Source organism: Hylobates moloch, unplaced genomic scaffold, assembly GCF_009828535.3.
Source record: "Hylobates moloch isolate HMO894 unplaced genomic scaffold, HMol_V3 SCAFFOLD_1, whole genome shotgun sequence".
NCBI lineage: Eukaryota > Metazoa > Chordata > Mammalia > Primates > Hylobatidae > Hylobates > Hylobates moloch.
In genome coordinates, this window is record NW_026652276.1 from 178,597,946 (window position 1) to 178,624,168 (window position 26,223).

Below are 26,223 nucleotides of genomic sequence, written 5' to 3' on the forward strand. Positions count from 1 at the left end.
TTCTATTTTGCTCTCAGATCCAAACTAGAAATAGTCAATAGTTTATAAAATCTAAACCAAGTTACAAATAGCTGAATATGCAGATGTGTTTTATGTAGTTAGAGTGAACATTGTCAGTTTTTCAACAGACAGTAAGGAAAATAATCCATGGGAAATAATTTGTTGCATATCTAATGTCTCTGCTTGGCTTCTTCACACAAAAATAAAGCCTTTGGAGGAAACGTTCAAATATATGATAATGAAGGACATTTAACTTGTAGCATTTAATTCTATTTAACACATGGATTGCTTCTAAAAACTTTTATTTCAGATATTTTGATGCTTTCAACAGCTTCTTAAATTTTTAGCTTTAGAATAGGGCTCTACCTTTGTTCATAAAAACCAAGTATTTATTCTGGAGTTACTGTGAAGCTGAAAACAATAACTACAATGTAATATGGCCAGCCCAGTAGAGCGATCATCAATTTAAAAGATATGTTTTATGCACATGTGTATGCATATGTGTGTGTGTGTGTGTTCTTGTCTCTGATAACATTTACTTACACTTGTTTCTCTTAGAGACCTAAAATTAATGTTGTCAATCTCTCAAACTAAGGAACATTTTACCAGGCACATCTTCAGCTTTGAATAATACGACTTTAATGCATTTTACAAAGTCCTTTTAATATCTAAAACAAACTGAATGAAAAATGAGGTTAAGTATTACGTTATGCACAGAGTATATGATATGATGTAAACTTTATAGCACAGAAATGGCACTTGAAATTCCAAGTAAAATTTACTACATAGAATTGAGATTGCCCATTGTTTGTGTTAAAATGTTATGCCAGAAAGGCACTTTTTGCTGGTTTTTCTGCTGCTCTCTTCTCTGATTAAGAACTCTGCTCACAGTATATCTTCTCAGAGGGATTTTCCCCCACTCAGCCTTTCTACAGTGGTCCCTTTCCCCAGCCATCCCCTTTGTCATTCTCTATTTCAGCACCCTCTTTCTTCCTGGTCTTCTTTCCCTCAGATTACCATTTTTTAATTATTTTAATGCTTTCTTTGCTTTTTATCTGGAGACTTCCTCTCTAATATAAACTCCATGAAGTAGTTGTATACATTTGTAAACATACCAATGAATTCTTAAAGGATGGCACAGTACTTGATGCATAGTAGGTGCTCATTACTAGCAGATAATGTTGGTCATATCAGTACATATGCAATAAATATGCTCCTAATCTATACAAAATTCATAAATGTTAGAAAAATTAAATAGCTTTGTTCTTTTAGAAGGAAATCATTAAAAACAACATTTTTTTCCTAAATATTGGAATGTGGAATAAAATTGATATAGATGTTCTTATATATGTCATCTTATAAGTAGGGAACACTTCAGCTTATATAACAAATGATTGTAGTGATGGCACCTTTCCCTTCACTCTAATCAGTCTAACACATAGTTTTTCGTGAGCATTCTCATTATCAGTGCGAGTGAAGTATTTGACATTTCCCAAGAGAAACATCTGAAATAAATCACCATACAGCTTATATTCTGACCTCTCAGCTGATAATACTCTTTGCAGAACTGCAAGTTGCTTGGAAATTCAGTGGGCCCATAGCTTATTCTTCCTTTATCTAGTACTAAATACATATAGAGAAAAAGGAAACCTCAGATTACTTCCTTAATCTGATGTTATGAGGATGATTCATTATAGTTGCTAGTGAATTAAAAATATCATAGTATGCAAATACGTCATACACCTACAGGTAAGACACATAAGAGAATTACTAGCTTGGTTCTTTGTGAATGTGTGTGCAAAACTTACATGACTACTGCACTTTGTTGCTCTTTATAAAACAGTTTTTCTGTTTTATTTACTTGAGCAAATTCAACAGACATTGATTAAATTCTTGTCTCCGTCAGACCATCTAGCAGATATGTTGGCCATATTTGTAAATTTGCAATAAATACAGGAAATTTCATACAGATATATCTTATATGGACATAATGGCATTTAGAAAATACTGACCCCTTTTCATCAGAGTTTGTTGCTAAGTATGATAAAGCTCACCAAATTTGCTCATCTAGGAAGGTGTTATTTTGAGTTATTTTAGGTTCCTCTTGAGGCATAAAAGGCTAAAGACCCACTAATGGAAAATATTATATCATTTAATACTAATAGTTTGACTATAAAAGACATTGTTGTCATCATCATCATCTTCATTACCGTAGCTAATACTTACAGAGCTTATAATTTCCATATATTAATGCCTTATATTTATTGTTTCATTTACAACTGAAATAATCATGATATAATAATAATATCATCATCACCATCACCCCCGTTTTGGAAATAAGAAAACCAAAATCAGAAAAGTAAAGTAACTTGCTGAAAGTCATACGGCTACTAAGTGGCAGAGTCAAGATGGTAATCTACAGTCTGAATTCCGTAACCTCATGCAGAATGCGCCTGATTGGCCGTTTGTCTTGTGTCTTTCTCTGAGCAGCTCTGTGGCTATGCTAATCATAATTTGCCCACCCAGGAGCCTGCCTTCAAGTCAGACAGCAAGACTTCCCCACAGGGATCTGCTCCCCACAGCTTTCACAGGCTAAGATGGATCGCCAAAACTTTGCAGGCTGCAAGTAATTTTCAGATCCTTGGGCTTTATAAAATAAAGTGTGAAAGGTGTATTTGGACACTTTTGTTTATTACATAATGCTATAAAACTGGAGATATAGGCTAGTCAGATGCTCTGGATTCTGATGTATTTGTGAATTATGGAAACCACATTAGAATTTTACCCTAAAATATTCCATCCAATCTAGTATTTTCATAGGCTTAATGCCAAAAATTTTAGTACACAGAGTAGATTAATAAAACCTATTTCTGACTTCATTTTTCTAACATGATTCGAAGGCTGAAGTTTTTATTTTAGTTTTATTGGCTTTCTTCATAGACTAATTTCCATTATTCTTTGGAGATTTGCCTATTGTAAATTAAAGTTGAACTCTGGGTAACTGATAATTGTTGAGGTGACAGTTTCCAGTAACTGGGTTCTGCTGGGAAACAAATTCCTATGGCTTTTTAAAATAGGTTGACCCTGTGGCTTTGGAAAACTCTTAATTGAAGACAAGTATTTTAGTTTTCAAACAAAACAAAACAAAAACAGATTAGCAAAAGTCAGAACTGTAGGATAAAGTTACAAATCAGTGGGATATAAGGAGCAAATCAGTAATACATTGTAAATAACCAAAACTGCTCTTACTTAAAAGTCTTCTCAAATCAAATAGGCCAGAGCTGTAATACCAAATTTGAATTATTGGAATTATAATGTTCCTTTCAGAGGAAAAATAGTTTTTGAAACAACTAAAAGTAAAATTATGTAAGTTTATAACTATGAAAAAGCCATAGGAATTTAATTTTTTTTGTTGTTTGTTTTTTGTTTTTTTGTTTTGAGACAGAGTCTCACTCCGTCGCCAGGCTGAAGTGCAGTGGTGTGATCTCAGTTCACTGCAATCTCCGCCTCCCGGGTTCAAGTAATTCTCCTGCCTCAGCTTCCCAAGTAGCTGGGATTACAGGTGTGTGCCACCATGCCCAGCTGATTTTTGTATTTTTAGTACAGACGGGGTTTCACCATGTTGGCCAGGATGGTCTTGATCTCCTGACCTCGTGATCCACCTGCCTCAGCCTCCCAAAGTGCTGGGATTACAGACATGAGCCACTGCACCTGTCCAGGAATTTAATTTTTAAGTTAATTTCCACCCCCCACCCCACCAAGACAGAATCTCTCTCACTCTGTTGCCCAGACAGAGTGCAGTGGTGTGATCTAGGCTCACTGCAACCTCCACCTCCTGAGTTCAAGCGATTCTCCTGCCTCAGCACCCTAGGGTAGCTGGGATTACAGGCATGAGCCACCATGCTCAGCTAATTTTTATATTTTTAGTAGAGATGGGGGTCTCACTGTGTTGCCCAGGCTGGTCTTGAACTCCTGAGCTCAAGTGATCCACCCACCTCAGCCTCTCAAAGTGCTGGGATTACAAGCATAAGCCACCACACCTGGACTTAAGTTTAATTTTATTAAGTCTGCTCCCCAAATTACTATTGCTTTTACAATTATATAACTATGTGTGAATCCAGAATTATAAGAAATTTTTTTATTTTCTAGGAATAATATAGTACATAAATAAGTGTACTAAGTTTATTTTGCCTAAAAAGTTGTTTACCTCCAGTAAGGATATCTGCTTATTAAATATTAAATAAAAAGATTAAGAATGTATGATGATGTAAGTATAGTGAAACAGCCCAAATTGCAAAATGCAAGACAACTAATAGCCCAGTTTTTGTCCTGCTCTTACCACATACTGTAATGAACTTATTGATATGTTGGATAACACCAAAGTCTGTCTTAGATTCCTCTAGTAAGAAGTAGAAACCACTCAAGTATCTATTCACTTGTTTTTAACAAACGTTTGTTTTCATTTATGAGTAAGGCACTACAATAGATGCTAAATTGTATAATCTGGGAACTTTTAAAGCCCAATCCAATGTTTATTCAATACTAGCTTCCCACAGTATTTCTGTTGAAGACCTGTACTCCAGCATTATGAAAAATATTTGTCAAAGCCATCTGTTACTGTATATGTCTTGTGTGACTCTATGATGAAAATTTCATAGAGGCAAACATTTTGAAAGATGAGCCCACATAAAATCATACATGTTGAGAAACATTTAGCTAATTTTCTAGGAACATTTTACTCAGAACAGAAATATTTCACGTGCATTTTTTATATGAACCTAGTGTTGTGATTATAAATATACTACTAGGCATGAGTAAAGGAATTTTTTCTCCACAAAAGTTGCCTTAGCCTGGATGTAGACCTGCTCTACTGTAAGTGATTTGCTTAAGTGAGAGTTAAGATGAAATATTTAGCTTGTGTGACTACCAGTTAAGCATTTTGAGTTATTTTTGTATGTCATTTTGTTTTTATGTAAGATCACGCAAATGTGCTTAAAAGAACTGTACAAATACACATCTTTGAGAAGGTAATTTACCTTAAGTTTTAAATTGTACATATTTCAAGCAATCACTTTATTTTTCTATAACTCCAAAATTAAGGTTAAACAAGAACTGTAAGTTTAAAGAAGTAAAAAAAAAAAAAACATCTGAAGAAGCGGAGTATCAATCATCTCTATGGACTTTAGCATCTGGAATTTAGTTCATTGACTATTCCACATGGTGGCAGTAGTATAGTATAGAATAGGAGGAATGAAACCATTTACAATTCCAAGTGGAAAGTTGTGTACACAAAAGTTCTTTTAAATTTAACCAATACATTATGTATATGCACTATACAATATGTAATGTGAATGTTTATGAAATCAGTGAAGTTAAAATTCTTATGTAATTAGCTAAAATGTACAAAGAAAAAACAAGTTCAACAATGGTATGGCACTAGGGAATGAAATTTTTTTATATTGATTTTTTACTGTCATATAAAGAATGTGTGTAAGGCACTACAATAGATCCTAAGTTTTGAATGACTTATATTAAACTTTTTTCAACTGAATATATATAAGATCATTATAGAAAGCTCTAAGATAATCTATATAATCCATAAAATCATTAACTACCTATGTGCATATGTGTTTGTATGTTTGTGTGTGTATATATACATACATATACAGAAACCCAAGATAAAATAATCTTGGGTATATTAGATTGTGTAAATATTGTAATGGTAAAGCAGTTGTATAAATTACAAAGAAGGTTGTATTTGCAATTAGGATTTTGGTAAACACTTGGAATAAAATTTCAGGAAAATAATGTCTTTAAAAATCTCTACAACAAGGCAAATGAAAATTGAGAAAAGGGGTACAAATTATACATTGATGATATGGGAATGATTCAGTTAGTTAATGCAGCTTACATTTAAGTAGCCAAGAACCTATGCAAGAAAAAGAACAAAGAGGTTTAAAAAAGAGTTTGGCGTGTTTCAAAAATTATAATTAAAGCTGACAGAATGTGCACTACCCCAGCCCTGATCCCAAATACCTTAATTTTGACAACCTCTGAGGGGTCCATGTAAGCAAACACATAGAAGTTAAGTGAAACTTTTATAGCAAAATAAATAAAGCAACAAGCTTTTTTTGGGGGGGCGGGGGGGCTCGTGTTTATTTGGACTATTTGAATGATAACATCAGTCAAATAATCATCTGTGTGGATCTGAGTGTAGCCTCGATGTTATTAGAAGTGCTTGCCTTTCTGAGACATAGATATAAGAGTCATATAGTCTTACTTGTTTATTTTTTTACTGAAAAGTATTTTATGAAAAATATTTTACTAGATGATTGTTGTGGTAGCAGGAACTTCTAGGCAAAGCCATGCTTCCGTTGAAAATTTGAGGTATGGGTTCAAATGTTAATTATGAGGGAGATCCCCCAGTGCTTTCTGGAGCATCTGGACTTTTTCCCTGACTTGAATTCATTTGATGATTGTTTAGGGTATGGCATTTAAATTGAATTATCAGTTAGGGTGGTCAACCTGCTTATAAAAATATTTCCATTTAGAAGTAAGCTCAAACTATGTAAGCAGTAACCCTACATTGAAATTTATAGGCAGACCCAAAAATGACCTAACTGATGATTTAAAGAAAATGAAACCATTGCATTTTGATTGGGAATTCCTGGAGACAGATAGATTGAGAGAGAGAAAAAAACCAACTTCTGTCATTCACTTAGAAACAGTCATTTATTCTTACAATTTGAAGTATTTAAAACTCGGATTATGTTCACCATGTGGCCTCTTACACAACCAGCTGAGGCAAACCTGGATGATGTAAGAGTGGCTCACCTAAAACCTTACAAATGAAATAGCAACATCCCTGATGTGCGTTTTGGGGGCAGGGATTGTTATAATATTATCTGTGTGGCCAAGACCAGTGAAAGAACAGAGAACAGATGTGAAATCTCTTTTGAGATTTGTGCTCTGAAATCATGTGCAACAGTTAAAAGATATAAAACAATTAGAAAATGTCCATTCAAATAGTCAATCAACATGAATTAGGGAAAAGCTCTTAACATAGTTCAAACTGGAATTTGAACTCATGGAAAAGTGATTTTCTGCATGTCTATTTTTAGAAATAGCTAAAATGTTGAGCTGAGAGTATTGGTTTACATGGATTACTAAATTAGTAAAAATCAATATATATGTAAAAATAATTTTATTAAGTATAGGTTGACCTCATGGAATTTACCTTTTATACTTTCACACTATTATTTAAATTCAATGTCTTTCAATAAATACTTAAATTATAAAACTCTCAATTGATTTTAAAATATTTGCATACTTTATAGCATGTTAGGAACAGTCAATATTTTGATTATATTTAAAAATCCTAGGAGCTTAGAATATCTATATGTGTCAGCCAACTTTTATAGAAAGTAATATACTAACAACATAGTCATATGTGCGCATCCTAAATATTTCCATGGTGAAAACCATCACAAAGTTTAATTGTGTTAAGCAACTTTGAAGTACAATGACCTTTCTGAATACTTTTTCATTACTACATACCTATGAAATAGGGAAATAAACTTTTTTTGCAGTGACTAGCTATGTAGATAACATATATAACCAGGTGAGACAGGTGAAGTGAGGCTGGACCTCAAAGATGTATTTTCTTTTTTCTTTCTGTCTTTCTTTTTTTTTGAAACAGAGTTTCGCTCTTGTTGCCCAAGCTGGAGTGCAATGGCACAATTTCAGCTCACTGTAACCACTGCCTCCCCGGTTCAAGCAGTTCTGCCTCAGCCTCCCGAGTAGCTGAGATTACAGGCACGCACCATAAGGCCTGGCTGATTTTTTGTATTTTTAGTACAAACGGGGTTTCACCATGTTAGCCAGGATGGTCTCGAACTCCTGACCTCAGGTGATCTGCCCGCCTCTGCCTCCCGAAGTGCTGGGATCACAAGCGTGAGCCACTGCGCCTGGCCATGAAAGATGTACTTTCTATGAATGAAACATTAGTCATGCTCCTGCCTGAGGATTGGAATATGCTCAGGTACAAATTTAAATGTAGCAACTGCAGTCTATGTTTACAGTAGGTTATGTGATTTTTCTCTGGTCCCTTTCTGAAGGCTTTACTGGCTTCAGTTTTTCTTGTCATATGATTCAACTGGAAAGCACTCTTCTCAATAGAAATTTTAGCTGTTTTATTTTGCCATTCAATTAAATTTTATTCAGCCTAAAGAATACCTATTTTTCAATTCATCCAGGTACGTGTATTCACATTTTCAGTTGGTCAACACAATTATGACAGAGGACCTATTCAGTGGATGGCCTGTGAAAACAAAGGTAACAAAGCTGTTTTCTTCTAATAAATTAGAAGAAAAAATATTTTGGTGGTAGTTATTAGGTGTGCTTATTTAAAATAAGCTAAAATTGTAGCTAACCTTTATAAGAATCAGACAAAAGTAAGATTCTGAACATGTTTTTATAGAGAAAACACATACAAATTTTGACATTAGCATTACATTACATGAAAATTCTGACATCTGATTATATTTCCACATTCATAAAATAATGTATTACACTGAATTATACTGAATGATATATATCAGATATAATCTTACATGAAAAATTAGGAATGAAACAATATCTGAATTTCATAAAGCTTAAATATGAGAGTATGATATATATTTTTTTTTCTCTGAGTGGTTTAATTACTGTTTTTGAAAAACATTATCTTATACATTCCAGGATAATTCAAATGTTGTGCAGTGAGCTCATATTTTCACTCAGAAAGAATGATGTTACTGAGAAAAAAATATGTTAATTTGAAAAATGAACTGTGATACCATGGCAACAAAAAGAACCTAAATTTTTTCTGAAAGTTATATTTAGGCGAAGATTTTATATAAATATAATAATTATCCATCATGCATCTTTAATAATTTATCCAATGAAAAAATATTTTTAATGATACTATGTTTCCTATTCCTTCATAGAAGAAGACCTATTTTATAGTAACTAAGAAATGTAGTGAAATTTTTCACAAAGCCTGTGTGTTTGTTGTGAAGATTCATTAACCATTCTTAATTTTGATATTTCAGTATTAGCTCAATTTTGAAGTGAAATATATTATTTTCAAAATACTCTTTATAAAATATTTATAAAATAAAATAATTTTGTGGCCCTTTATTATAAAGTAACATGTATAAAAATATATATGTATATTTCAGGTTATTATTATGAAATTCCTTCCATTGGTGCAATAAGAATCAATACTCAGGTATGATTATTTAAAACTTGTTTTAAATTATTTTTTTCAAGTAAAAGATATTTTTCTGGTTTAAATATGCTCAATATGGAGAAAATCAGCAAGAATGAAAAGATCTATAATACTACACCTATATTAAAATACTGAGTATCTTGGTGATATATTGGTTTTATTTCATTAACATTGCAAGTGTTTTCAAATTCCCAAAACTCAGGTTAATAAAATGAGTATATTGTTATTTTCAGATGTTACAAACATCATAGAAAATAAATAAAATCAAATTTTCTAAAAATACATTTCATGTAATTTGAACTTGGGTCTACTGCAAATAATTTTTAAAAGTTTCTTCAAATTGTAGGTACTATGTATAAAATTAAACACTAATTATGCTGGACAAATTGTACAGGGACCTAATTGGAACTTAGATACCTCCCAAATAACCCCTGTGGATCTATTTATCTATCTAAAATAAAGTTACAACAAGGAGATGATTTTTCTAACCTCATTCAGTTGAAAACATACCTGTTAAATAACTTTTTGTAGAATGTAGTAATTAAGTTAATTTAAATATTTATTCTTTTTAAATAATCATAAATTACTATGAAAATTGCTACTCCTTTTTAAACATAGCTGAAGATCTACAAAATAAAGTCAAAATTTAGCATAAATAACATGGCATTTGTGCACATGAATACTGAATACATTGAATGTTGAAATGAAACAGCGGCTGCATTTGAGTCTGATGTCTAGATCTGGCACAGTATTTCCTTTATTTTTTGATGTGTTTAAATGTAGTTTTGAATTTCAGCCAAACAATCTGTGATATGAAAGAAAGTATGTGGCTGCTTTATGATTTTAAATTTGTGCAATTCCACGCAGTAAATCACAGAGCCTTAAATAGTTGAGATTAACATGAAACAATTCACAAGGAACGTATTTCACTTACTGGCTGTAACACAGAAAAACAATGCTCTGATTGTTACTAGAAAAAAACTGGGGTAGATATATTGTATAAATAATATAAGTCAAATATTGTTGATTCAAAATAACGTAGCCATACCACTTATGGAGTACCCAAAATAGAAATTAACTGATTATATATTCAGTCTCAATAATTTTGATTCTATATTCATTTTTAACTCTAGAATATTTTTTCTCTGTAATTTTTATTTCAACACAGCATTCCTAGTTTTAACCACAACTTTTTTTTTTTTTTTTTCATCAACAGGAATATTTGGATGTTTTGGGAAGACCAATGGTTTTAGCAGGAGACAAAGCTAAGCAAGTCCAATGGACAAATGTGTACCTGGATGCATTGGTAAGAGGTTGAGCTGTTCAAAGACTGTCATAACAAAAGCACACGGATGATTTCTACTTCTTTCTAGATGATGTCTCTGTTTTCCTTTTCATTAAACCCTCCCCAAAATTTCTTCTATGACAGACTTCTTTCCTAGAATTTATATAATTTACATAAAAACATAGACTTGTATGTAGTAGAGAACTACAAATGCAAAGTGTTAGCTTCTTGTCTACTTGATCCCTTCATTGAGAATGTAGAATTTCCAACCTGGAATGTTGAATACCTGGGCATTTCAATAAGTTTTTAAATTGTTAATGTAAAAAAAAAAAAAAGATGAAAGTCTTTGTGAATTAGAATCTATTTTTGCAGATTTTGAACAATAATTTTGACGAAAGTATTTTTAAAGTAGAGGAGCTAGTAGAAGCATGGCTAGCCTCCATAACTATAGCTGGATCTGCTAAAACTCAGGAGTACATACGATTAGATAGGCAAAAACTTTACCCTATACTGAAATCATCACAAACTTCTTCATATATTAATATAATCTTTTGTGCTAGATTCAACCTCAGACTTTTTATGGAAATACATCATTGAGGTGATCAAATCTGGTGTGAAATAACAAACACATGTTAAATTGTCCATTGCACAATTGACATTTTAGTAAAGATATGTCATTATATTTAAAAGCAGTGGTTCTCAACAGGGGGGTCTTTTTGCCCCTCACAGTTCATTTGGAAAAAATCTGTAGACATTTTTGATTGTCATGGCTTGAGGGGAGGGGTTGCTACTGGCATCTAGAGCAAGCTTGTCCAGCCGGTGGCCCAGGACAGCTTTGAATGCAGCCCAACACAAACTTGTACACTTTCTTAAAACATTATGAAATTTTTTTGCTTTTTAAAAAATCTCATCAACTATTGTTAGTATTAGTGTATTTTAGGTGTGGCCCAAGACAATTCATCTTCTCTCAATGTGGCCCAGGGAAGCCAAAAGATTGGACACCCCTGAGTGGACAGAGGCCAGGCACGCTGTTAAACATCCTATAATGCAGAGGAAAACACCTACCACACACAACAAAGTATTTTCCCTCCAAAAATGTCAATAGGGCCAAAGTTGAAAATCTTTTAAATGTAATTTTTACTTTCCTGACATGAAAGTTATAAATAATAATCATCGCACTTAAGCTTTATACTTATGTTTAGTCTTAATGAGAAGAATTTATTAATGATTTACTAAAATAATATATTTGGAGAGAATCAAAATAATAAGGCCTGAAAAATAAATGCTGATTCAGTAACCCTTTTACCTACTTGGAGTTCAGTGATATGTTGGTACTACTTTTCCAAATGTAATGATGAACCCATAGGGCAAAATGCAGTCCATTTAGAATTACTTATCATTTGGTTTTTAGAAAATAAACATATACAGGAAGTTAGAAGAAAAATAGGCACTATTAACAGCAGCCTTGCACGCTAAGAAAGATAAAATGAAGCTTGCTTACCTCAAGCCCTAGCTTAAAATTACTGTCCAGTGTTCCTTTTAGACATCACATATTTACTTAAGGTCACATAGTGATCCAAAGCTGTGGTCAAAATGTTGCACTTTTCAAATCCATCACAGGACAGTGTATGATAGGAGGAGTCAATAATTATGCCCTGTTGTGTTTCCTTTGACTGGAAGTTCATTAGCCAGCATGTCTGCATTGCTGGTAAGGTTCTTACTGATAGTACAAATGACATTAGGAGGAAATGTTGCTTCTAAATGTGCTGTGCTATAAGCTGAAACTGAATGTAAAAAAAAAACAAAAAACAGGAACACGTGAATTTGCTATTCGTTGGACACATACAGCATTACTTTTACTGGTTTGAAGATGATAAAGTGATCCTCATATATTCCTAGTTATTTGTTTATAATCTCTCCACACAGCAGATTAAAAATATATGTTCGTCAAAAATAGTTATATTAAAAAGGAAAAGGTAAATATATTTCAAAACCAAATATAATGGATATAATGAGAAAAAGAATTCTGACTTCAATTAGAGAAGCCAATATTGGGGGCAAAGTGGGTTGTGGTTAAGAAAATGGAGACATTTTAGCTGATCATATTAGTGTAAGATTTTTGCAACTGGTGGTGAGAAGTGAAACCATAGAAATGGGGTATAGCATAAAAGTTGGGAAGCACTGAGTATATCAAAAAAATGATACCTTGGTCATTTTTGGTGATAAGGGGAGATTAGGACAATATTGTGGAGAGTTAATTTTAATTAGGAGACAAAGCGAAGCTCTTTATAAAAAGAGGTATGACAAGAGTTGGGCTCTAGAAAATATTTTTAAAATTCCAGGGTAGAGAAATCGTGTTTTATTTCTTATTTTCTAGAGACATGTGCAGTGCTCAGGAGTAGAGTACAAGTTTTTGGTCTGCTTAATAAATGAGAAAAAATTCAAGCTGGGCCCCAATGAGTTCATTGATAATTATCTTAAATCTAATACGTTAGTAATCTAGTAACTCACTTTAGGCTATATTTTACCATTTTTAGAAGCAAATTATGGTATGCAGTAAAATGCAAAAGTAATGCAAAGGAAATGATTACATCCATATCTACCTTGTCTTAAACCATGCTAGCATTTTTAAAACTATGCATATAGATTATAGCTGTAATAGACACTTCGCCAAATCTTTACTAAATTATCTTTTGGATCCAGTTTTATGAATTAATCTATAGCCTGACTTTATTGAGGTGGGAGGTTTTCATTGGAAGCATTAATTTATATAATTAAGGATGTTTCGTTGTCTAGTGTTCTTGGTTAGGACTTTGTAAGCACCAACATGTATCTATCACTATATTAGTCTGTTCTCACACTGCTGTGAAGAAATCCCTGAGACTGAGTAATTTATAAAGAAAAAAGGTTTAATTGACTCATAGTTCCATGTGGCTGGGGAGGCCTCAGGAAACTTAAAATCATGGCGGAAAGCATCTCTTCACGGGGCGGCAGGAGAGAGAATAAGTGCTGAGTGAAGGGGGAAGCCCTTTATAAAACCATCAGATCTCGTGAGAAATTACTCACTATCACGAGAATAACATGGGGGAAACCGTCCCATGGTTCAATTACCTCTGGATCCCTCCCACAACACGTGGGGGATTATGGGAACTACAATTGAAGATGAGATTTGTGTGGCAACACAGCCAAACCATATCAATCATCGTGCACCCAAATATGTATGGTTGTTTCCTTAGTTTTATTTGTTGCAAATAATTTGGTATCTTGGTCTGCTGGAATCTTCTCTGTTATTGCCTCTCCTCCCTAATTCATTCATATTCCCATTGAATTTGGGCCTCGTATGTGCACAATTATGAACCACAACCTGATACCACAACATTTGCTCCCTGATATTAATAAATATTTTTAATGTTCTAATGAATAATGATTCCAAATCCAACTTTATGAACTTGGTTCTGATTCCAGAACTCTGTTCTGAGTTCTTGAGATTTGGATTTGGAATCACTATTCGTGAGAAGATTAATAATATTTTCTCATTTTAGCAAATTCAAAATTTCAAACAATAATTTAAAAATTATTTTAAAGAGTGATTTTGTTAAACGTAGTTTTGACATGAAATACTGGTTAAAAATTATAATGGATATAGATGTCAGTAACAAAAGCAAACTCTGACTTGAAAATCAGTTTATTTTGACTAATCTGTATGGATTCATTTAATATATTAAATTATGTGCTGATTAATAGGATGGCATTAGTTCTACTATATTAAACTCCTCAGGCTAGACTTTTATATTTGATGCTTGCAGTTGTCTTTTCTTCATAATTTTACTTTGTCAAAAAGTACTACTTATTTCGGGGTCTACTTAGAAGTAGTATTGCTTCTTCTGAAGAGCATAACATTTACTTAGAATATCCCAGATATGCAGTATCAGTAGAATGTTGCTTTTATTTATCGTGTTATTCAACTGCACATTTGTCATTTAGCATGAAGTCTTTGGCTTAGGGCATAAAAAAATTAAGAATAAAGCTACAAAAAGGGAAGCTAAATAAATCACTTAAAATAATATTTTATTATCACGCTGCTTATGGAGGCCCTGATATTAGGTGAACTATCATTATGAAAAAGGGGGAGGACACAGGGTTACTGAAATGCATACAGGCTGTTGACCATTTGTGTAAGTTGATTATTTTTAAAGTATATTAGAGTATTATTTTAAATGCTGCATGCTTCAGTAGCTGCCTAGTAGGTCCTAATTATTTCCAAGATATTTTCATTGATATTTTAAAAATAAATTTTAATAGATATTCAAAATGAGTTACTAGTTTTTGTGGCTCTTTATAAAGTAACTATAAAATGCAGTCTCAGATATCAAAGGTTAATGCACTCTGACAAAGCTTAAATTGTAATTTTAATTTGCCCTTTCTCTCTGAATCTATTTTTAGGAACTGGGACTTGTCATTACTGGAACTCTTCCGGTCTTCAACATAACCGGCCAATTTGAAAATAAGACAAACTTAAAGGTTAAAAGTTAATTGATAAAATTAATAATAATAAATGACAAACTGTGACGTTGAAGCTCGACATGGATAAGATATTTCCATAAGAAAATACATGCAGTGTAATTGTCTTGTGAGGCCAGAGGTCAAAGGCAACAGCTGCCTATGCGATAACCACCTGGGAAAAAGGAAATGCAGGTCAAACTCTCTGTTGCCCTAGAGCCAAGATTCAACTTAACTCCACTTAACTATGACCTGATGAGAACACAGAGTCAGACTCTGGGAGTAATTATATGATAAATGGACAGTAATATTGTGTGCACATTTTAAGAATCCATCTGAGATATTAATGGAGTTTAGAAAGAAAAATCCAAAGACCAAAAGCATGGTGATGTTTGTATCAGGTGTACATTGGTATGTTAAATCATTCCTCCCCAACTCCCAAACGATAGCTTTTTAAAAATTATCTTGTAACTTAAGGATCTGATTTAAATTAATATTTCTCTTTTTTTTCTATTTTTAGGATACAGGAAGAATAATTTCATAGAATGCTTAGTTTTTATAGCACTTGTTTTTTGTCAATGCAGTAAAATGCCTCTTTAAAAGTTCTAAAAAATATGTATCTTGTACTTAACTGTTTATTTGTTAAATGCTTTTGATTTTAAATAGGACTGCATTCCAATTTTTTAGCTGGATTCAGAAGGAATTTGAGATTTTGAAGTTAAGACTTTTTTAATACTAGAAACTGATTTTATAATGTAGGTGGTATACTTGATTTGAGTGGATATTTATTTCCAGTTTATGGTTTCATGAAGTCTGTTGCACTTAAGCATTGTTTGATCAGTTATTATATATCTCAATTGAACTCCTTATTTTAATAAGGTGGCCATAGAAAACAGTTATTTCTCTTTGGGGGCCCATTACCATTCTTAACTATCTGCAGGTTCTAAATATTGTAACTCATAAAAGAGTAACTCTCACTTTCTCATACATGTTCACAAATCTCACTGTGCACTAAGAGATTGCTTCAGTTGGGAAGTTTTTGCTCAAACTAGGATTGGTTCATGGAAAAGAGCATAGTTGTTGACATAACTTTTCTTACTCTGTCTGTACCTACACAAAGTTTAAATGTTTTTGTAATTACTAGATTTTATAATTTTTTGCTTTTTATAATTTATATGAGTCCATTTGAAACAACAGTTTTGGACTCAAAATTTTAACACAATTTCCATCTTTATGTCCCATAGAAGATTATGATAGCAGTTTGCCACAAGCCTCCTCTACTTGCACCTAAAACTATGATGCCTGTTGCTTGGTATATAGAAGTTATTAGCAGCGACTAGAAATAGTGTTTTGAGGATTTTATCACCAATGTGGTCACATACTTTCAGGATAGTTACATACACAGGAACTATCTGCAGCAAAAATCCAATGTGATTTTATTCTATATTGTATAATCTTTAAGCTGGACATTCTTGTGGTTTCTTAATTATAGTAAACCGTAAAGTCAATCTAAACTCACATACATAGACACACAGCTGTAAGGGCTGACTGTACAATAGCAGTGAAAATACATATTAGAAGAAAAGGGTACAAGAAGTGTCAGACACTTTTATTTATCTTTTATATATTTTAACCTCAATTATCTAGATTTTCTTTACTAAGTTAAATGATAATGATGATAAAGTTGTGGGAAACAAAGCTGAGAATCCTTGTAAATTGACACCAAGAGTGCTTCACCCTATATATACATTTAAATTAATATGGAATATAACCATAATGCAAGCAAAAGATGAGCATATAATTGTGTAAAAATATGTAAATTTTTGACATAAAATGCCATTTTTGCTCTCTTATTATAGAACCAGCTGATTCTTGGTGTGATGGGAGTAGATGTGTCTTTGGAAGATATTAAAAGACTGACACCACGTTTTACAGTAAGATGAAATTTGCTCTTTTGATACCCTTTCTAGTTTAGAACTCTACTAATTTAGCTTGTCACTTAGGTAATTCTCAAAAATTATGGGCAGTTATCTTAGCAAAGGAACTAAATGGTTAAAAGCGTCTCTAAAATAATATGATTCTATGTTATCTTTCAACATGCTATAAAATGTGTATTTAATACATTATGTATTTAAAAGAATACAGATTTCTAATTGTGACTCAGGCATATCTAAGCTTATTTTTTTTTCTTTTCCAGCTGTGCCCCAATGGGTATTACTTTGCAATCGATCCTAATGGTTATGTTTTATTACATCCAAATCTTCAGCCAAAGGTTGGTATATAATTTGTTTACAGTGATTAGTGTTTTGTAGAATTAATGATTAATGTTCTTAATAGGATTGTTGTTTTAAAATTTACCACATAACACTAAATATCAAAATACAGTCTCTAATGTGGCTCTCTTCTTAGATGACAAGGACCACACATTATAGTATATGAAAGTGTGAAAGCAGTTTTCATTTTGTTACCAATTTAGCTGCACTAATATTTTTATCTCAAAGACAGCCATTATCACCCACTGAGCCTCAATTTCATGCATCCCACTTCTGACTTTGATTTTAAAGCTGTAAGATAATAAAGGATATTGCTCCAGACATGAGTGTGAACCTGATAAATATTAGTAACGTTTATGTCCAGGCCACATTTTCTATTGACCTTCTCTTCTAGTAATTAACTCTGCTTTCCATCTCCCAGAATGGTTTTCCTTTCACTTTAGGACAGGCCTATAAAGAGATGTAAGAGATTCAAAAAGTAAAATTCATGTGATGGGCTTCAGAAATGGGAAGTATTTATTAATCAGCAAGTTAATCTGAAAGAGATAAAATGCCATCGATGAACCATATTATCCTAATTTTTATGCCTCTTCTCTCAAGATACAAGATATTTTCTTAAATTATCTTGTACAACTCATTTCACTCTTCATGAACTGCTTCACAGGGCATTAATAGCAAAATTTATTTAGACGTAAAATTAATCAAAGTCTTATTAATTGTAACTTTAGAATCATCTGTTTAGTTATTGTTAAACTTTGAAGATAATATTGAAGATCCTTTAAACCATGCAGACTTATGCATACTACTTCTTTCTCCCAAGTCATGGATATTTAATGTTAGTCATATATTAGAATATACGACAAGTGTGTGAACATACACACACAAAAAGTTGTGTCATTTAAATATTGTTCAAATCCATAAGAGAACTATTGATATGGAATGCAAAAATACATTAAATGTAATACATTAATTATATATTTTAATACATTAAATAATATTACATTTTATAACTAAAGTCTATTTTAGTTTATCTGACTTTGGAACTTATTTCCATATCAAATTCATCACATAATTACTTGTAGCACATGTAGCTATTGATCACCCTAGTTATGCTTAAATGTGTTGTTTTAGTATAAATGTTGCATAAGTACTTTTTCGTATTGTTATTAAACTACCACAGCTCTTTAAAAGCATATCCTGTTAAATTCCTCTTAAAAGAGTAATTTATGTTTGGTGAATCATCCTATGATTTTGCTATAGCTTCCATCTTGGCTTACTGCTAGCTCTGCCTCCCGGGTTCATATCATTCTTCTTTGAAACTCAGTCTCGCCGAGTCGCTGAGGCTACAGGGCAGTAGCGCCATCTCGGCTCACTTTTAGTAGAGACGGGGTTTCACCGTGGTCTCGATCTCCTGACCTCGTGATCTGCCCGCCTCGGCCTCCCGAAGTGCTGGGATTACAAGCGTGAGCCACCACGCCTGGCCGAAAACTTATCTTTTTATATCTTAAAATTTTTTATAATTTTGAAGTATTATTGTTTGGGTTTTGTATATCCAGTATATTTTCAATTAAATCCCCCTAACTAAAGTAATTCAAAAGCAATAAAAGTGTAATGTGGGCTGGGCGTGGCGGCTCATGCCTGTAATCCCAGCACTTTGGGAAGCCCAGGCGGGCAGATCACCTGAGGGCAGGAGTTGGAGACCAGCCTGGCCAACATGATGAAACCCTGTCTCTACTAAAAATACAAAATTAGCTGGGCGTGGTGGCACATGCCTGTAATCCCAGCTACTTGGGAGGCTGAGTCAGGAGAATCTCTTGAACCTGGGAGGCGGAGGTTGCAGTGAGGTAAGACCACACTATTGCACTCCAGCCTGGGCAACAAGAGCGAAACTCTGTCTCAAAAAAAAAAAAAAAAAAATGTAATGTGATGAAGGGTGTGAGGGATCTCTAGGGATCTCTACTTTTATGATTATAAACCTTAACCCTCACCCAAAGGAACTAACATATATCATAGACAGAAGAATAAGTACAATAATGCATATATGATGGAGATATGTATATATATAAATCTACCATCTAATGGCCGTAACAATTTAGGTGGTTTTCATAGTGAAAGAGAAGTAATAACTTGAAGTTTTTTTCCTTTTCTACATTCTTCTACTAATAACCAATATTTATGTAGAAAATACTACTATTTGAATGACATTAACCTATATTTGGCTCATATTTGAAATAATTCACTAAAATTTATAATATTACAGAGAAAACAAATTCTTTAGCAACTTCATTAAAGCCCAATTGATATTTTTCTTCTATATTATAAATTAGCTTTGCATATCTTTATATTTGGATTTTATTAAAGCAAATATTAATATGTAACAGACATTTCCAAAAATACTACTTCAGAACACCGTGAAAAAGAAATTATTCTGAACATCAATTTATTCTTTATTTCTGAAATTCATGCTTGTGAATTCTCATCATTAACTCGGTAAATATTATGATTTCCATTTTGTGGCTAAAGGAGCATGCTATACAGATTGATACCTCATAAAAGGATGATATAGTATAAGATAATTGCTTTAGAAATCGACAAATACAAAGGAACATATGGTAACAGTATACTAACAAAATCTTAATTATTTTATCAGAAATTCATTAATACAAGTGAAGAAAAATAATGGTATTTTATAGCAGCCGTTATTATTTAAGAAGGTGAAAGTCTAATGTTATGCAAGTATTCCTTGATCAATGCCTTGTGTTTTCTTCCTGATATTGTAACCCTAATTAAAAATATTTCAGTGAAGGTCTTTTTGTAGAAGATGAGTGTTCTTTAAAAGCCCCCAGAATATCATAAAATAGCTATGGACTTTTCACATATTCAATTTTTTAAGGATTCATAACATATTTTCTCAATGTGTACTTTTACCAGCATGACCACATTTTGACATATGTTGAATTATGTATTCTGCTTTATTCCAAAATGGATTTTAACTTTCTTCCGTTTTGTGTCATTGAAGTAGCCAGGTTAGGTCTACTTAATTAGATATCTCATTTTGTTCAATTCTAAGAAATATGTATTGTATAGGAAATTGTGCATAATCTGTTTGAGAAGTTAATATTTAAAATAAATCTCCACTGTTATGGTTACATTCTCTATTAGTTCCATAGATATAACATTTGGTATCACTTCAGAAAACAAAGGCACAAATATGAAACGTTAAAACTTTTTAATATCGTATAATTTTCTTAGTTCATTCAGGCTGCTATAACAAAATACCATAGACTGGGTGGCTTATAAACAGAATTTAGTAACTCACAGTTCTGAAGACTGGGAAGTGCAAGATGAAGGCTTGGACAGATTGGTGTTCTGTGAGGGCTTGCCTCCCTCTAGACAGCCATCTTCTCACTCTAACCTCACATGGAGGAGAAGGGGTGAGACGTGTCTCTCTCTAGGGCCTCTTCTATAAGGGCACCAATCCCATTCATGAGGGACCCACCAACCAGGACCTAATCACCTCCCAAAAGCCTTTGGATACCATCATCTCTGGAGATGAGGATTTCAACATATGAATTGAGGGATGGACATTAAAAATATTTATATTTGGGTCAATTTTCTGAGAAAATTGTTATTTCTCTCTCTATTTTTTTTTTCTTTTTTTTGGTCAACTCGATGGAAAAGTAATCTGCGACAAACAACCATTTTTCCCACTTCCCAAATACGTACTTTTCTAGAAAAAGAAAAATAATAGTCATTTTTCTTAAAAATGTAACAGTTTTTATTCATTGAAGATATTTTTACATTCTTATTTTATTGACTCATGAACTCCATACCTACCAAATATTTTGAATTCTATCATTTAGACCTTTTTCCAATCAAGGAACTATCTGACGAAAATTGATTATAGGATAGAACCGGTACCTATGTTGATATGTAGTATGATGAATTACCATTTTTCTGTTGCTTCAGCCTATTGGTGTAGGTATACCAACAATTAATTTAAGAAAAAGGAGACCCAATATCCAGGTAACTGTGAATGAAGGTAGCCTTAACAGTGCTTTCAAATTTGCTAAATCCGAGTTGAGATTAAGCTTCTGTTCTTAAAGCTTATAATTAAAGCTGCCTTTCCTGACATCAAGCTTCCAGAGCATGAAATGAGATGAGCATCATTTCTTAATAAGCTGGAGCAAAAATGTTATTAATGATGGTAGAGGGTGTGTATAGGCTAACTAAAGATTGCAAAGTCAATTATGGAATCAGGTTAATAATCAGAGAAATCATAACGAGATGGCTTCTAGAAATCAATTTGTTATTAAAATTGTAAAATTAATGTCAAATTCATGTGATCCTAACAATTGCTTGTAAATTGACTTCTAAGTGGAAATAAAATGCAATTCCTATGTGACAGTTTCCATAAGCCACAGATTTTAAGCCAAAATTTCTAAAAAGTATAATTTTGGGTTAGAAGTTAAAGAAATTTCCCTTAGCTAATTAAAAATGTACCAAAATGCAAATAAGTAGTGAATTTTTATTACCTGGTAAACTCATTGCAAAAGCTTTTCCTTTTGGCAACAAAACTTCAGTTATCACATGTATGCAATATTTCTATATGCACAGTAAAACTATTAATAGTCAACATAAAAGGATACTTCCTATAGCTTAGCAAGAGAATTTCAGAATTTCAAAGGATGTTCAACATTATTTGAGATCGTATAGGTAGGCCTGCCATTTCTTTGAAAAAGTTGGTGACATTAAGGCTGGCCGCAGTGTCTCAGGCCTGTAATCCCAACACTTTGGGAAGCCGAGGAGGGCTGATCACAAGGTCAGGAGTTTGAGACCAGCCAGGCCAACATAGTGAAACCCTGCCTCTACTTAAAAAAAAAAAAAAAAAGAAAGAAAAATTAGCTAGGCATGGTGGCACATGCCTGTAGTCCCAGCCACTTGAGAAGCTAAGGCAGGAGAATCACTTGGACCCAGAAGTTGGTGACATTAAAATGAAGAGGTAATATGTTATTAAGAGATGGATAAGCTGTGAATTAGTAGAACTGAGTGCTAGCTTGGTTCTAAAAGCCAACACTGTGTTCTTGAGCACTCCACTAAATCCTGTAGTGTTTCATTTTCTTCATCTGAAAAGCAGGAGAATTGAACTAGTCACTAGTTTCCATCCTACACAGTATATTCACCTAGGAAATTAAATATATATATGTCAGTCCCCTGCCTCATCCTCTGAAAATTCTGATTTAATTTGGCAGCGATGGGACCAGGCCTCTAAATAGTTTTTGTTTTGTTCTGTTTATTTATTTTTTTTCTGAGATGGGTCTCACTCTGTCACTAAGCTGGAGTGCAGTGGCGCGATCTCGGCTTACTGCAACCTCTGTCTCCCCGGGTTCATTCGATTCTCCTGCCTCAGCCTCCCGAGTAGCTGGGATTACAGGTGCTGCCACCATGCCCATCTAATTTTTGTATTTTTAGTAGAGACGGGGTTTCATTATGTTGGCCAGGATGGTCTTGATCTCTTGACCTCGTGATCCACCTGCCTTGGCCTCCAAAAGTGCTGGGATTACAGGTGTGAGCCACCGTGCCCGGCCTCTAAATAGTTTTTAAAGCTCCCCATGGAGTTCTAAAGTGCAGAGCCACTGCACTAGTTGAGAAACTTTAGCTCCCTTCCAGTGCTAGAATTTTAGAACAAACTGAATTTCATATTGTTGCATATGAAAGTCTTCGTATCTTTTATAATTCCTATAAAGTTTAAAATTATGTTTATGCCTTTCTCGATATAGTAAATTGTTTTGTTACTGTCCTTGCATGTTTCTTTTTATGTATTATGTTATACTTTTGCAGTCATGTGCATTTTAGTGAATTTTTGTTTTTGCAGCAACCTCAAATATTGCATGTAACTCTTAACAATATAATTAAAAAATAAACAACCTGAAAATGGTTTGTTTTATTTTTATTTTCATTCTAAGAAAACTCTAAATGGCAAACTAGCAACCACATAAGACTCCTCAATTTGAAGGATATTTTTGAACTAAGTAGCATTTGTAATACTATCTAGTAATTATTTCAATTAAAAACTTGTTAACATTGCATTCTTTCGTTTCCACAAATGATATAGTAGTTATTTCCATTGATAACCAAATTTTGCAAATGAGAAATACTAGGTACTTTAAATATCAGACAAAAACGGTGGGTGTGCAGAGACTATATTCCAGTTCTTCAGCCTCTCTTGGTGCTTTCTTATTGAAATATTATGCTTTTGAATTTTGTAGTCACCATGCCCGTGGTGGATCTTTTAAAAAATGGTCAGCTAGATTGCTATTTTAAAAGTACAAGTTATGCTTTGAGATTTTTCTTTTATGATTTCATTTTCTTCTCTATGTCTTTGTATGCTGGATTGGGACATGATCTTCATATTGCCAATTCTTCCTGATAATGCCTCCTCCATGCATGCTGTTTGGGTCTGGTCATGCTATGCATTATCCATTGCATGTAAGATAAATATTCTTATTTCTGTTTACTTTTTATTATTTTCGTTATTTTGACTTTGTTTTGCAGAGAGTTTGTTAAAATTTTAATGCTGATATGGTGGTGTTTGAAGACAATTTATTTCATGAGACATTAAATAAGCAATTCTGAATAATATTGTAAACTTTAGAGTATCCTTTTGTTAGGGATTTTCTAGGTTTCATTTTTTAAACAAAGAAATTAGAAGGATTTTCAACATTGGCTTTTATTCTTTTAAAATACGCTACATTTCAAATGAGTATTTCCTTTTCAGGCAGTAAGATGTCATCACTATCTTACAAATACTGGTCAGCATTTTCACCTTTGAAAAATTTAATACTTATTTTTAGTATTCTAGAATCTTCTGATTATAGTGATAGAGTACTTAAGCAGTGAATATTTTTTTTCAATTAAAGTGCCAGACATGGCTGTTTTTTAAAATTTGCCTTTAAGAATGTTCATTTATCAAAAACCATAGGAATCAAAAATTTTCATCTTTAGGTGGAATTACTCTTTGAAGGAAGGCATTTTTGTCAGTAAATATATGCCATGTATACTATGTCATTCAGCATCTTGATAAGTTATGCTTAACTTTAGTACGTTTTGACTTATTGCAACTGCCTTGGGAAGTTTCTTCCTAAAACAGCACTTAAAATGGTGATGATCCGAACGTCTTTTCAAAGAGACTGTGAGGTTTATATTATTAAAGTTTGAGTGACCTTTCACTAATCCAGCATAGTTTGCATTTGTTACTGGTATCTAGTTATCAGATTTAGGTAATATTTTAATAAAAATTAAAAATTCAATTTCTAAAATTTTGCAATTATGAAATTACATATACCTATTATGATTTTATTGGTCTAGTAAGCTTTGAAATTTTTGTATGATATGTTACATTACTTAGGAAGTTATAGAGGAATTGACTGTATTTTGTTTATCAAATAGTTCAATGAATCTTCATTTTGCAACTGAGAAATTAAAATAATATCATATGAGGTAAATTTGCCAGACTAACAGTATCATTTTATATAATGATATGAATAAATAAGAATCTATCTTATTCCCCAGTGTTTTTTATTTATTATTATACGCCAGCAAGAAGAAGCAATAGGAAATAGTATTCAGTGAACCCAGGGGTTATTATCCTAGTAAGACTTTAATTGTAATAGCTAATCTTAAAATCTTTATGACAACCACAAATTTTATCTTATACATTCTGATGTCATTTGAATTATTAAAATATAAAATTTCTTAGATTGAAATATATGAAGCAAACTTGCACCTTTATATACTTTCAGAAGGAAGAACAGTTCCGATAGAATGTTTTACTTCGCAAGTGTAGACATAATTTTAAAACATTTTCTCATACACATTTTTACAAATTTTAAAAGTGTGCTTACATGTTGCCATTGTTTCATTACCAAATAAGTTATCCAAATGGCGGTATTTTGCCCCTTTCCCATGCTAATTAATGAAAAGAAAGTTGTGAATGGTTCTTCAAAAATAATGTGCCCAAAGAGCTTCTGATTATAAATGCAGTATCAAATACAGCACTCAAAATGACACTGTCTTCACTTGGTTATTAATTAAGATTTCCTGCACTTAAAGCTCAATCTCTAGCTTTTATATATAAGCTATATATATATATATATATATATATATATATATAATATATATATGAAAGAAGATACCTTTATACAATTATTGTATCCTAGGTAAGTAATTTTTGCACAATTTCGTAAATACCCATAAAATTGTTTTATACACAGCATCATTGTATAATGTAACATGTACCTAATTATTATTGTTTTCTGTGTAGAACCCCAAATCTCAGGAGCCAGTAACATTGGATTTCCTTGATGCAGAGTTAGAGAATGATATTAAAGTGGAGGTGAGTGGAATCAGTAAGACTAAACAATTCCTCAGGTCAGATGCTGGTATGCACTCATTCTACAAGTATCTGTTGAACAGCTACAATGTGTTAGCTTGTCTGTTACATACTGTATACACAAAGATGAATGTTCTTTGTTATTAAAATTTTCTAGATCCTGGGTTTTCCTATCCAAAGATCATATGAAAAGGGATAAATGTTTAAGTTGGGTTTGACCTTAGTCTTCTTTCTCTTCCTAAAGGTAGACATATTTTCACTATTCTAATACAAATATATCTTGTAAACTTCAGTAAAAATCATAGAGATGGAGGATGTTGTTATAGTGTTGAAAAAAAAGTTGGAAGGAATCCAACTACCCAAACATATAAGGAATAGCATGAGAGAAGCTGCCATGTTTGCCTTAATACATTTTACTTGGCAATCTATTTTATTTCGAAAGCAAAATTGCATATTTCCTCCTGAGAGAGTCTTCCATAATGAGAGTATTATATTAATAAAA

The 26,223-nt window shown here is 32.7% G+C and overlaps 1 protein-coding gene across 9 annotated transcripts in view; it reads left to right on the forward strand.

Moving 5' to 3' along the window:
• Positions 1–26,223, forward strand: part of CACNA2D1 (calcium voltage-gated channel auxiliary subunit alpha2delta 1) — a 509,235-nt gene that overhangs the window by 421,441 nt on the left and 61,571 nt on the right. For 7 of the 9 annotated variants that reach the window (XR_009208968.1, XR_009208970.1, XM_058425275.1 and 4 more), the window contains 7 exons: positions 8,256–8,334; positions 9,222–9,271; positions 10,488–10,577; positions 15,000–15,077; positions 16,916–16,990; positions 17,254–17,328; positions 25,653–25,724. Coding sequence is in view for 7 of the 9 variants with exons in the window: in XM_058425275.1 (XP_058281258.1) it covers positions 8,256–8,334; positions 9,222–9,271; positions 10,488–10,577; positions 15,000–15,077; positions 16,916–16,990; positions 17,254–17,328; positions 25,653–25,724 (519 nt within the window). In the remaining 2 variants the exon portion in view is untranslated. The remainder of the gene's footprint in view (positions 1–8,255; positions 8,335–9,221; positions 9,272–10,487; positions 10,578–14,999; positions 15,078–16,915; positions 16,991–17,253; positions 17,329–25,652; positions 25,725–26,223) is intronic. The other 2 variants (XM_058425264.1, XM_058425273.1) reach the window with 1 other exon arrangement.